Genomic DNA, 14,383 nt, shown 5'->3' on the forward strand with positions numbered 1-14,383 from the left:
ACGTGGCGAGAGAAAGCTCCTTGCACCCAGGTTTTCTGGAGCCAGTAGGTGCTGCTTTTGCCCGCGGGCTGCCTCTGTTTGTACAACAGGTTCCTCCACTGGGACTGACTCTGTGTTGTTTGTGCTACTCTCTTTTTCTGTTTACAGTCACAAGCCTCTGATGAGGTCACCAGGGCATTTTAGCACCTGCATTTTGAGGTTGTTCCATTTGTTTTGTTTCCCCTGTTCGATCAGGAGGTAGCTGCATTTAATCTGTCTGTCTTCCACCATTGGCTCTCGGCCAAAACGTCAGTCTGACGCTTGGCTATTGCTTCGGACTCAGTTGAGTTTTAGGGTGTTCGCCTGTCATAACACCGTAAGACAGAGGAGCAGAATTAGGCCACTCGGCCCATCGAGTCTGCTCCGCCAGTCAATCATGGCTGATATTTTCTCATCCCCATTCTCCTGCCTTCTGCCCATAACCCCTGATCCCTTATTAATCAAGAACCGATCTATCTCTGTCTTAAAGACACTCAGTGATTTGGCCTCCACAGCCTTCTGCGGCAAAGAGTTCCACAGATTCACCACCCTCCGGCTGAAGAAATTCCTCCCCATCTCTGTTTTAAACGTTCAGTCTGAGATTATGCCCTCTGCTTCTAGTCTCTCCTACAAGTGGAAACATCCTCTCCGCGTCCACTCTATCCAGGCCTCGCAGTATCCTGTAAGTTTCAATAAGATCCCCCCTCGTCCTTCTAAACTCCAACGAGTACAGACCCAGAGTCCTCGACCGTTCCTCGTACGACAGGTTCTTCATTCCAGGGATCGTTCTTGTGAACCTCCTCTGGACCCTTTCCAAGGCCAGCACATCCTTCCTTAGATACGGGGCCCAAAACTGCTCACAATGCTCCAAATGGGGTCTGACCAGAGCCTTATACAGCCTCAGAGGTACATCCCTGGTCTTGTATTCTAGCCCTCTCGACATGAATGCTAACATTGCATTTGCCTTCTTAACTGCCGACTGAACCTGCTCGTTAACCTGAAGAGAATCGTGAACAAGGACTCCCAAGTCCCTTTGTGCTCCTGATTTCCGCAGCATTTTCCCATTTAGAAAATAGTCTGTGTCTAAATTCCTCCTTCCAAAGTGCATAACCTCACATTTTCCCACATTGTATTCCATTTGCCACTTCATTGCCCGCTCTCCGAGCCTGTCCAAATCCTCCTGCAGCCCCCTTGCTTCCCCAATACTACCCGTCCCTCTACAGATCTTTGTATCATCTGCAGAAGTTTAACATATATTTTTACTTCATTTTTCCGATCAATGGGGCAATTTAGTGTGGCCGATCCACCTACCCGGCACATCTATAAGACCATAAGACATAGGAGCGGAAGGCCATTCGGCCCATCGAGTCCACTCCACCATTCAATCATGGCTGATTTCAACTCCATTTACCCGCTCTCTCTCCATAGCCCTTAATTCCTCGAGAAATCAAGAATTTATCAACTTCTGTCTTAAAGACACTCAACGTCCCGGCCTCCACCGCCCTCTGTGGCAGTGAATTCCACAGACCCACCACTCTCTGGCTGAAGAAATGTCTCCTCATCTCTGTTCTAAAGTGACTCCCTTTTATTCTAAGGCTGTGCCTCCGGGTCCTAGTCTCCCCTGCTAATGGAAACAACTTCCCTACATCCACCCTATCTAAGCCATTCATTATCTTGTAAGTTTCTATTAGATCTCCCCTCAACCTCCTAAACTCCAATGAATATAATCCCAGGATCCTCAAACGTTCATCGTATGTTAGGCCTACCATTCCTGGGATCATCCGTGTGAATCTATGGTGTGTGTGTGTGTGTGTGTGTGTGTGTGTGGAGGGGGGGGGGTGGCGGGTGAGGCCCACACAGACACGGGGAGAACGTGCTACGATGTCTCTCAGTAGATCTGGTGCCTTCCCGGAAGAGCCTTCTCCATTTTGGGTGGTCCCAAGTCAGAAACACCCAATAGTCGGCGGGGATGGTTCGAGCGCTTTGTGAAGCTTCGAGGACATCCCAGAAGAATTTCCACTGTCCTCTGGAGAGCCTTTGAAACCACGCTCCAGGAAAAGCAGTTAGCTTCAGGTGTCCGATGTCTGGCTTACACACTACACGTCCCTCCCAGTAGAGCTGGCTTGGAGTGATCAGTACCTCAATGTTGGGCGTGCTAGCTTGGGAGAGAACATGCTGTTCACAGACTAACTTACTTGCCACTGAATTTGGAGGATCTTGTGCAGACGCTGCTAGAGGTACTTCACCAGTTCTTTGAAGTGCCTGCTGTAGGTTATCCCAAATTTCTGAAGCATTCAGGAGCACGTGGGTCGCTGCTCCCTGGGTAAACCAGGAACCCCGGTCTCAAATACTCTTTTTCCCAGTCGACCACAGGGTGAGGAGGCACATTAGAGGCATTGATGAATTTTGTTGTTTGTGTCTGCCTTCATCGAGCTTAAGGCTTTCAAGATATGGGGCGGGGTTCTCCGACCCCCCCCCCCCCCCGCCGGGTCGGAGAATCGCCGGGGGCTGGCGTGAATCCCGCCCCCGCCGGTTGCCGGATTCTCCGGCACCGGAGATTCGGCGGGGGTGGGAATCGCGCCGGTTGCCAGGCCCCCCCCCCCCCCTCCCGGCGATTCTCCGGCCCGGATGGGCCGAAGTCCCGCTGCTGGAATGCCTGTTCCGCCGGCGTGGATTAAACCACCTCTCTTACCGGCGGGACAAGGCGGCGCGGGCGGGCTCCGGCGTCCTGGGGGGGGGGGGGGGCGCGGGGCGATCTGGCCCTGGGGGGTGCCCCCACGGTGGCCTGGCCCGCGATCGGGGCCCACCGATCCGCAGGCGGGCCTGTGCCGTGGGGGCACTCTTTTCCTTCCGCCTTCGCCACGGTCTCCACTGTGACGGAGGCGGAAGAGACCCCCTCCACTGCGCATGCGCGGGGATGCCGTGAGCGGCCGCTGACGCTCCCGCGCATGCGCCGCTCGGCAAAGTCATTTCCGCGCCAGCTGGCGGGGCACCAATGGCCTTTCCCGCCAGCTGGCGGGGCGGAAATCAGTCCGGCGCGGGCCTAGCCCCTCAAGGTTAGGGCTCGGCCCCTCAAGATGTGGAGAATTCCGCACCTTTGGGGCGGCGCGATGCCCGACTGATTCGCGCCGTTTTTGGCGCCGGTCGGCGGACATCGCACCGATTGCGGAGAATCCCGACCATGGAAAGCGTTCTACATTTTCTAGGGCGTTGATCTTAATTGATGGGACGGGGGCATTTTGCTGTGGGGGTTGCTGGGACGAGGACCTTAGTTTTATGTTCTCGTGTTTAGTGGAAAGGCCCATTGTCCCATACGTTTCAGAGAACGAGTAAACGGACACGTGGATTTCTTTTTCTTAATATAAATTTCGGGTACCCAATTATTTTTTTCCAATTCAGGGGCAATTTAGCGCGGCCAATCCACCTACCCTGCACAGCTTTGGGTTGTGGGGGGTGAGACCCACAGATTGACAGGGAGAATGTGCAAACTCCACACGGGCAGTGACCCAGGGCCGGGATTCGAACCCGGGACCTCGGCGCCGTGAGGCAGCAGTGCTAACCACTGCGCCGCCGGGCCACCATGAGCCCTGGATCTCTGAGCGTGCTCATTCCTGCATCATCTGCAAACCGAATTCTCTGACTGAGGCTGGGGTGGGTTTGGATTGAAGCTGGCGCAGAACAGCAGCGAAAGAGGGCACCGTGTCTGCGCTGGCGAAAGAAGAGGAAAAGGCGGCAGGCGGCGCAGTGGTTAGCACTGCTGCCTCACGGCGCCGAGGTCCCGGGTTCGATCCCGGCCCTGGGTCACTGTCCGTGTGGAGTTTGCACATTCTCCCCGTGTCTGCGTGGGTCTCACCCCCACAACCCAAAGATGTGCAGGGCAGGTGGATTGGCCCTTAATTGGTAAAAATGAATTGAGTACTCTAAATTTATAAAAAGAAAAGAAAGAAAGAAGAGAAAAAAAGACTCTAGTCGCTCATTTTAATTTTATTTTTCAGAACTTGGTCCGTAGACTTGCCGGAAACTTTGCTCAGAGGTTGAGCAGTTTCCTGTCTGTACACTATGTCCAGGCCTGTGGGAAATTTGCTGGAGGTGAGACACAGGGGGCGCGATTCTCCACTCCCACGCCGGTTGGGAGAATCGCCTGGGCCGCCAAGATTTCCGGGGACGCCGGTCCGACGCCCTCCCATTTTGGGTGTTTCCGGCGATTCTCCGGCACCCCCACTATTCTCAGGCCCGGATGGGCCGAGCGGCCAGGCCAAAAACGGCGGGTTCCCCCCGGCGCCGTCCACACCTGGTCGCTGCCGTCGTGGGGGGGGCGAGGGGGGATCCTGCACCGGGCTTCACCTGGTATGTGGGGTGGCCCGCGATCGGTGCCCACCGATCGTCGGGCCGTCCTCTCTGAAGGAGGACCTCCTTCCTTCCGCGGCCCCGCAAGATCCGTCCGCCATCTTCTTGCGGGGCGGATTCGGACAGGACGGCGACCGCGCACGCGCGGGGGTGGAGAATCCCGCCCAGGGAGCTGGAGTCTCCGATTCTCAGGCCATGCCCTGATGCCGGCGCGGGAATGGTGACGTTTTACGACCGATAATTCGGCACAAAACAGCCACTGATCCTCCGTTTCATGGGGGGGGGCTAGCAGGCCGGCAATGTAGAGTCCCCGGCTCTAGTTGCCGTTACGACTTGGTGAATTGCCGGGTCTGCGGCCGCGAATGAACAGGACGGCGGCCTGCAGCAGACACGCCATGCAACATGGCACAGGCCGCCCTGACCTGCCCCTAACTATTGATGACGCCTGGCTGGTCAGACCGGGCGGCACGGTAGCAGAGTGGTTAGCACCGTTGCTTCACACCGCCAGGGTCCCGGGTTCGATTCCCGGCTCGGGTCACTGCCTGCTTTACCTCCGGGTACCCACCGTCCAGAGATGTGTGGGAAAGGTGGATTGGCCGGGATCAATAGCCCCGTGGCGTCCAGATGTTAGGTTGAGTTGCGGGGATAGGGTGGAGGTGTGGGCTTGGGTAGGGCGCTGGTGTCTACTCGAAGGGCCAAGGGGCCTCCTTCTGCTCTGTAGATTCTGAGGTCTAAGCCAATGTTTAATCCAGTTAAGTTTTGGAAAAATCAAAGCTAGATTCTGGAACCTTCCCCTCTCTCCTCCGGCCACAGTTTGGAGTTGGACCAGACAATTGGCCAACTTGGCAACCCATCGGGTCTGAATGTTAGTGTCTAACAATATATCCTCTGGAACACAAAGACATTCCGAACACTGCCCACCTCCTCCCGGCGTCCGCACCAACTCCCGTTCTCTTAATTCTGGCAATGGCATCTGCACTTCCAACTGTTCGGATCAGATAGTATCTCGACCCAGTTCCCCTTGGAGGTCGCTAGCCTCTCCATCAAACACCCTGCCCCCTTTATGTCCCAGCTTAAAATTAGGATCAAGCTTTTGGCCACAAAACATTTAATTTTGGCTCAGTTTCCAGTTTTGCCTGACTGCATCTTTCGAAAACCTTCTCCTCACCAAAGCCTCGGTATAAAATGCACATTCCTGTGTGCAACGGGCAGGTGGTTGAGGCCGTGACATCTAAGCACTTGGGAAGAAGAATTAATGGCAGTATGGCGGGACTGGGAAATATCTACGACCTGGCGATCAACTCGTTAACAAAAATATAGCCAGCTGGAAACCCCCAGCGGCTCCCTGGAACGATGGCATCACTGGGTAGGTGGTGGCTTTGTTTGAGGCTTAGTATCGTGCTGGATACTAATTGGGGCAATGCGGGGTTTGTCATGGAGTGAGGGAAGGGGGGGGGTACGGCGGTAAGGGCTTTCAGTGGTCCCTCCGCCTCCCTAATGTCAGACTCCTCAGTCAAGCACTGAGTGTCTTTGAAGGATAGACGGTAGCGCAGCGGTTAGCACTGTGTCTTCACATCTCCGGGGTTCGATTCCCGCTTGGGTCACTGTCCGTGCGGAGTTTGCACGTTCTCCCCGTGTGTGCGTGGGTTTCCTCCGGGGGCTCCGGTTTCCTCCCACAAGTCCCGAAAGACGTGCTGTTGGGTGAATTGGACATTCTGAATTCTCCCTCCGTGCACCCGAACAGGCGCCGGAGTGTGGCGACGAGGGGATATTCACAGTAACTTCATTGCAGCGTTAATGTTACCCTACCTGCGATAATAAAGAATGTTATATTGTCTTGCTCCCTGCAAGGCGAGCCCACCTGTCTGACCCTGAATGACAGCAGGATGAGGCCATTAAATAGACATTAATTGGGCTGGAAGGCCATCCACAAACCTTTCCACCGCGTACTAACACCGCCCCGTCCATCGCACAAACCCCCCTCTCATCCATTGACTCCATCTACACCTCCCGCTGCCTGGGGAAAGCGGGCAGCATAATCAAAGACCCCTCCCACCCGGCTTACTCACTCTTCCAACTTCTTCCATCGGGCAGGAGATACAGAAGTCTGAGAACACGCCGAACAGACTCAAAAACAGCTTCTTCCCCACTGTCACCAGACTCCTAAATGACCCTCTTATGGACTGACGTGATTAACACTACACCCTGTCTGCTTCACCCGATGGCCGGTGTTATGTATTTACCTTGTGGACCTTGTGTTGCCCTGTTATGTATTTTCTTTTCATGTACTAAATGATCTGTTTGATCTGCTCACAGAACACGTGACAATAAACAAATGCAAATCAGGTGGAGGTGGCAGGTCGCTGCCCCCCCCCCCCCCCCCCCCCATGCTATTAAATGCCCCCAACACCAAACGTGCCAATGGGGACGGCACACAATTACACCTGTTTTTATTTTTATAAATTTAGAGTACCCAATTCTATTTTTTTCCCAATGTTTTTTTAAAATAAATTTAGAATATCCAATTAATTTTTTCCAATGAAGGGGCAATTTAGCGCGGCCAATCCACCTGCCCTGCACATCTTTGGGCTGTGGGGGGTGAGACCCACGCAGACACGGGGAGAATGTGCAAACTCCGCACGGACTGTGACCCGGAGCCGGGATTGAGCCCTGGTCCTCGGTGTCGCGAGGCAGCAGCGCTAACCACTACATCACCGTGACGCGCCAGTATCAAATTGTTTATTGCCGTGATGCAACAATCCTTATTCTGGAGGATTTTCAATGTTCCGGCTTTTCCGTACAGCTGTGTATGCCGTACCATGAGAATAGATTCAGCCTGACCCATTTCAGCCCAGCTGGACAGTAAACTGTTTGCTGCTCCGTGCACCTGCGCCTGAAACTCTCTCCAGCTCCTCCCACCCTCTCCGATAGTGATCTGCCTGGAATGTACTATCTGGCTTCCAGCCCTTCTCAAAATCAGCTGATTAACACAAGCTGCTTTACTCCAGTATGTCGAGGTTAAATAATTCTTAGTTAGCTGTGAATAATCATTTCAAGAACATTTTGTGCGATTACACATCGGGGTCCAGACCGCACAGAAGGGCTGGCCGCTGTGGGAGAGGGTGGTGCGCTGGAGGATGTGAGGACAATGGGGAACGCATGGAGCGGCACGGTAGCACAGTGGTTAGCACTGTGGCCCCACAGCGCCAGGGTCCCGGGTTCGATTCCCGGCTCGGGTCACTGTCTGTGCGGAGTCTGCACGTTCTCCCCGTGTCTGCGAGGGTTTCCTCCGGGTGCTCCGGTTTCCTCCCACAGTCCAAAGATGTGCTGTTGGGTGAATTGGACATTCTGAATTCTCCCTCTGTGTACCCGAACAGGTGCCGGAGTGTGGCGACTAGGGGCTTTTCACAGTAACTTCACTGCAGTGTTAATGTGAGCCGACTTGTAACACTAGTAAAGATGATGATGGTGATTATGATGGGGATCTGGAGTTTAAAGAGATACGAATGAGGCTTTGGACACGGCAGAGTTGGAGGTAGATGATCTCTGCCCCCTAAGATGGCAAAGGGATCTCTCATGTAAGCGTACAAAATTCCGGGTGGCAGAGTGCCACAGTGGTTAGCGCCGCCGCCACACGGCGCCGAGGACCCGGGTTCGAATCCCGGCCCCGGGTCCCGGTCCCGCGTGGAGTTTGCACATTCTCCCCGTGTCTGCGTGGTTCTCTCGCCACCCCCCCCCCCCCCCCCCCCACAACCCGAAGATTTAAGTTCCTGTTGTCTGTGCGGAAGATCGATGGTCGTTTTCGCAACTATCCTTCCGACGTGCTCACCAGATCGTGCCTGGCACTGGAGGCCGGCGAAATTCAGGGCACATTTCCCAAATTGGAGACGGAAGTCGAGACGCTTAATTACCTCAATTAGGGGGGGAAATCTCTTGCCAAGTGGATGAGAGGGGCTGCTGTGGATAGGGCGGACCCCTCCTCTGCTGTGCAAATGTGACTAAAGTATCGAAGTGGAAAAATGCTAATTATACTCCAGCTGGCCTTGCACCGTGTCGCTAGGTTACCAAGCCAAAACCTGCTCCAGCTCGCTAGCAGGATCCAGCAGAGGTTTACGTTGTAAATGGGTGAAGCTTAATTCCCACGTCGTACGTCATACTCATCTCCAATTCTAATTCCTCTCGAACTGAAATCTGTCCCTCACCCGACCCGTTTCCCAATCGCGTGTGGTCAAATGCATTCGCTTCCCGGTTGGGCCGCCAATTAATTTTACTGTAACCCTCCCGGGGGGGGGGGGGGGGGGGCCGCCTCACTGCTCCACACTCCCACCCACGGCTGTTTCGCAACGTCATTAGAATTAGCGATCGAGCTGGTTTTCTCCCTGCAGTCCATTGGGGCAAAGGGAGGCCTCAGAAAACGAATATTGCTGAGGTTAATGATCTCATTCCGCATCCAGGGAAAAAACTGGGAATTTGCAACGCGTTTCGTACTGGATAGGTGTGAAGGAGTCAGTCGCTCCAGCGGGTTCTCCCAGATGCTATTCCTGACACCTGGAAATGCCTGTTTGGGGACAAGATTATGTTTAGCTGTGATGCCTCTGAATGTCAAATCAAAACTATTTGTTGAGTGGGGGGGGCGGCGGCACGGCGGCACAGTGGGTTAGCACTGCTGCCTCACGGCGCCGAGGTCCCAGGTTCGATCCCGGCTCTGGGTCACTGTCCGTGTGGAGTTTGCGCATTCTCCCCGCGTTTGCTTGGGTCTCGCCCCTACAACCTTGTCTACAAAATTCTGAGGGGCATGGACAGAGTGGATAGTCAGAGGCTTTTCCCCAGGGTAGAGGGGTCAATTACTAGGGGGCATAGGTTTAAGGTGCGAGGGGCAAGGTTTAGAGTAGATGTACGAGGCAAGTTTTTTACGCAGAGGGTAGTGGGTGCCTGGGACTCGCTACCGGAGGAGGTGGTGGAAGCAGGGACGATAGGGACATTTAAGGGGCATCTTGACAAATACATGAATAGGATGGGAATAGAGGGATACGGACCCAGGAAGTGTAGAAGATTGTAGTTTAGTCGGGCAGCATGGTCGGCACGGGATTGGAGGGCCGAAGGGCCTGTTCCTGTGCTGTACATTTCTTTGTTCTAACCCAAAGATGTGCAGGGGAGGTGGATTGGCCAGTCTAAATTAATTTTTTTTTAAATAATCTTTATTGTCACAAGTAGGCTTACATTAACACTGCAATGAAGTTACTGTGAAAAGCCCCTAGTCGCCACATTCTGGCTCCTGTTCGGGTACACAGAGGGTGAGTTCAGAACGTCCAATTGACCTAACAGTCCTTTCGGGACTCGTGGGAGGAAACCGGAGCACCCGGAGGAAACCCACGCCGACACGGGGAGAACGTGCAGACTCCGCACAGACAGTGACCCAGCAGGGAATCGAACCTGGGACCCTGGCGCTGTGAAGCCACAGTGCTAGCCACTTGTGCTACCGTGCTGACCATTAATTCGATAAAAAGAATTGGGAACTCTAAATTTATTTAAAAAAGAAAAAATAAACTATTTATTGAGACGCATCGAGAGTGGTTTTTTAAAATTCGTTCATGGGAACGTGGGCGTCGCTGGCTGTGTGAGCGTTTATTGCCCATCCCTAATTGCCCTGGGGGGGGGGCGGGGTTAAGAATCGACCACATTGCTGTGGGTCTGGAGTCACGTGTAGGCCAGACCGGGTAAGGACGGCAGATTTCCTTCCCTCCGGGACATTAGTGAACCAGATGGGGTTTTACGACAACTGGCAATGGTTTTGGGGTCATTACAATTCCAGATTTTTACTGAATTGAAATTTCACCATCGGGGATTTGAACCCAGGTCCCTGGAGCATTACCCTGGATGGCTCGCCCAGTGACAAGACCACCCCGCCTCCCCATCATGGGTGTAATAGCAGAAGAATGGAGTAAATTAGATTGGAGTGGGTGTGACATAATTTGCTGTTCTATTTCGATTGCCTATATAGGAAAGCTAATGTTGGAAATGACATTTGTTGCGCACTTAAATAATTTGCGATTTGTTGCGCTACTTTTGCAGATGCCCGGGAACGGCACAAACTTGTACTCGTATACAAACCATGCTGTGGAGTCGGACAACTTATGAACAAGGCGGACGGGAGATTTCACGTGGAACGCGGCCTCCAATTGAAGCGCGCAGCCGGGCAACTCTGAAACTTAATTTTGAGTCTATTCTTTCGTTTTAAAATATTATCAAAGGAATGTTTTCTCCCCCTAACCCCCCCCCCCCCCCCCCCCGGATAAACATTCGATCTCCTCACTGCCGATACCGACGGCAAGAGCCATGAAAGAAAGTGCGGGGGGACATACGGTGACCCTTACCGCACAGCCAAACTTAAACGCCCAATGTTTAGGAAGTTAGAATAACACGGGCACATAAAACGGTCAAATGGGAAACGGGAGGGCGACTTATTTGGAGTGGGAAGAGAATTCAAAGCCTTGAACGCAGCACGGTGCAGGAATTTTCGGGGTGGGGGGGGAGGAGAGGGGTTGGTGATCCCTTGGGATGGTGCACAGGAATCGCCAGGGTCCATGTGGGCTGCGGCACAGAACAGGAATGGCTGGGATCTGTTTGGGATTCAGCGTGATTGGGAGAGTGGCGTGGGCTACGTTGTGGTCTTACCTTGCTGGTCTTATCTTCCGATCTCACTCATCTTCTGATCGTATGAGCATTGTTGAAATTCCTCACATTTTTACTGAAGTTTAAGTTTGGAAAGCCATTCGTGTTTTTGGGACGAGGCAGTTTCTGAAGGTTGGGGTGGGTTTGGTGACGAGAAGAGAGGCCACAGGAGTTTAATGCCTTTCCCACTGAGCCTGATGTTGTAACCTTGCCTTAATTACCCGCCTGCTTGGTACTAAGGGCAGCACGGTGGCACAGTGGTTAGCACTGCTGCCTTACAGCGCCAGGGACCCGGGTCACACAGTGGTTAGCACTGCTGCTTTGCAGGGACTCGGGCTGCACAGTGGTTAGCACTGCTGCCTCACAGCTCCAGGGATCCAGGTTCGATTCCCCGCTGGGTCACTGTCTGTGCGGAGTCTGCACGTTCTCCCCGTGTGTGCGTGGGTTTCCTCCGGGTGCTCCGGTTTCCTCCCACAGTCCAAAGATATGCAGGTTAGGTGGATTGGTCATGCTAAATTGCCCTTCGTGTCTAAGGTTAGGTTACGGGGATAGGGTAGAGATGTGAACTTAGGTGGGGTGCTCTTTCAAGGGCCGGTGCAGACTCAATGGGCCAAATGGCTTCCTTCTGCACTGTAAATTCTACCATTCAAATAGATTAGTGCGAATACAGCTGTTCATTAATGTCAGTTTAACCAGTTCTGATGCACAGAGCAACTTTCAGACAGAAACATTGGCACAGATTATGTTTACGGTGTACAATCGCCACCTGCCAGACAATTGGGTGCCCTCCCAAGGTTAGTATAACCTAAAATTCCATCCATGTGCTCCTTGCACTGAGAGAAGAAAGGGTACAGCACTCTGAAATCCCGTCAAATCTCTTGAATTCCGATTTGGAGTTAATTGCCGATTTAGCATCAACCCCGTCCGCAGACGTCCTGAGCAGATTATTCTCCTGTTACCCAAATGTGCAGTAAAGCGTCTTTAGAAATCCACGTTCTGCTGATTCTATCTCCGATATCGGCTCATGTATAACTTGCCGCGCCATATGTAAATACGCAAACAAATATTTATAGTCAAGTCGCATATTTGCAGCAATTTTTTTCACACGGAAGAGAATCACTTTGTCCAGTTGAATCTGCCTCTTCGTTATTTGTGAGATTCCGCCAGCCCGTATTGGGACAAAGCAGCGCTTTGCTCTCTCGCAATCAAAAAAGGGGCTGGTTTAGCACAGGGCTAAAGCGCTGGCTTTGAAAGCAGACCCAGGCAGGCCAGTATTCCCGTACCAGCCTCCCCCAACAGGCGCCGGAATGTGGCGACTCGGGGTCGCAGTAACTTCATTTGAAGCCTACTTGTGACAATAAGCGATTTTCATTTCAATCTTTGCTACTCCACCCAGACGACCCGATAAACAATTTATTTGGAGGCGTGCAAGCAAATGTGAAACAATCAGCCTGCAAAAAAAATCCCTCCGCCCTCCACTGCCAGCTCACCACCTCCCTCACACTCACTACAAGTCCATCGTGTCCTTGGATTCCAACGTTGAATGCTGGGTGCCAAACTTTGCGTGCATGTGAAAATGTTCTTACTTCAGTTGCTGCCTCAAGAATGGATCGTTAAGCTCTGGACCGACTGGACTTTTCTTCACAGAGCCTGTCCAAGGATTGTAAAGCCAGCCGTATGATGGAACGGTCGCTGTCTGATAGGGAATTGTAGTTTTGTGTGTGTAAGGATGGCTGTTCTTCAATTTTTATACACAGCTTTTAACCCTTTAGTCATTATTATCAGTCTGAGCTGTATATATATATATATATATTTGCCAAGTTAGGCTTCTTTCTACCTGAGGTTGGTGTGACTATGCTTTCTAACAGAGCGGCCACCATGTTCTGAGGGATCAGATGATTTCTGGGTTGACATAAAACTACTCTCTCTGCCAGCAATGTGTGCTTGCACTGCGTGTGTGTGTCTGCGTGTGTGTGTGTGTCTGCGTGTGTGTGTGTGTCTGCGTGTGAGGGTGTGTGTCTGCGTGTGTGTGAGGGTGTGTGTGTGTGTGTCTGCGCGTGTGTGTGTGTGTGAGGGTGTGTGTCTGCGTGTGTGTGTCTGCATGTGTGTGTGTGTCTGCACGTGTGTGTGTGTGTGTCTGCGTGTGAGGGTGTGTGCGTGTGTGTGTGTGTGTGTGTGTCCGTGCGCACGTGTGTGTGTCTGCGTGCACGTGTGTGTGTGAGGGTGTGTGTTAGTGTCTGCATGCGTGTGTGTGTGTCTGCGTGTGTGTGTCTGCGTGTGTGTGTGTCTGCGTGTGTGTGTGTGTGTCTGCGTGTGTGTGAGGGTGTGTGTGTGTCTGCGTGTGTGTCTGCGTGTGTGTGTGTCTGCGTGTGTGTGTGTGTCTGCGTGTGTGTGTGTGTGTCCGTGCGCACGTGTGTGTGTCTGCGTGCACGTGTGTGTGTGAGGGTGTGTGTTAGTGTCTGCATGCGTGTGTGTGTGTCTGCGTGTGTGTGTCTGCGTGTGTGTGTGTGTGTCTGCGTGTGTGTGTGTGTCTGCGTGTGTGTGTATATATCACCATTGCTCTCATTTTAAATAACTTGATTAACTACTAACTATATTTATAACCAGAATAAAACTCCACTCCTGTTTGAGGATTGCAGAATATACATAAAACAAATTCATGTTTTTTTTTTGTATTAAAATTCTTCTGATGGTAATTTCAGCCTATCACACGTTGCTTTGTAAGATTTTTTGGCAATTGCCAAATTGGTAACACAGGAAGTTGTGAAATGTCAGTATGAAGTGTCACTCAAAATAAAGGGAACAGTAATTATTTTTCAATGAGGTTTTGTTTTTGCCTGCCTGTTTATTAATCGCACAGCCACTCTGCTGTACAGCGCTACAATTGCTTAGGGCTGGTTTGCTTGGCAAGGTAGCACAGTGGTTAGCACTGCTGCTTCACAGCGCAAAGGACCCGGGTTCGATTCCCGGCTTGGATGACTGTCTGTGCGGAGTCTGCACGTTCTCCCCGTGTCTGCGTGGGTTTCCTCCGGGTGCTCCGGTTTCCTCCCACAGTCCAAAGATGTGGTTAGGTGGATTGGCCAAGATAAATTGCCCCTTAGTGTCCACAAAAGGATAGATGTGGGGGTTACGGGGATAGGGTGGAGGTGTGGGCTTAAGTGGGGTGCTCTTCAAGGGCCGGCACCGACCCGATGGGCCGAATGGCTTCCTGAACTGTAAATTCTATGATTCTCCCCGGTTGGGTCTCTGTTGCTCTCCCCTCTGGTAGAAGAATCGCAAAAGATCGGAGGCGGAGCCTGATCGAAACCTCGAAATATCCCAAAGCTTTAAAGAGCCGATAAAAGTG

At 52.5% G+C, this 14,383-nt stretch overlaps 1 protein-coding gene across 11 annotated transcripts in view; it reads left to right on the top strand.

Annotated features, from left to right (window-relative positions):
- The window catches only part of LOC140403032 (uncharacterized), a 44,308-nt gene extending 30,451 nt beyond the window's left edge, over positions 1–13,857 (top strand). For all 11 annotated transcript variants that reach the window (XM_072490698.1, XM_072490708.1, XM_072490701.1 and 8 more), the window contains one exon: positions 10,438–13,857. In XM_072490698.1, coding sequence (XP_072346799.1) covers positions 10,438–10,503 — 66 coding nt within the window. In that variant the 3' untranslated portion in view covers positions 10,504–13,857. The remainder of the gene's footprint in view (positions 1–10,437) is intronic.
- The last annotated feature ends 526 nt before the right edge of the window (positions 13,858–14,383 follow it).

This window comes from Scyliorhinus torazame, chromosome 26, assembly GCF_047496885.1.
Source record: "Scyliorhinus torazame isolate Kashiwa2021f chromosome 26, sScyTor2.1, whole genome shotgun sequence".
Taxonomy (NCBI): domain Eukaryota; kingdom Metazoa; phylum Chordata; class Chondrichthyes; order Carcharhiniformes; family Scyliorhinidae; genus Scyliorhinus; species Scyliorhinus torazame.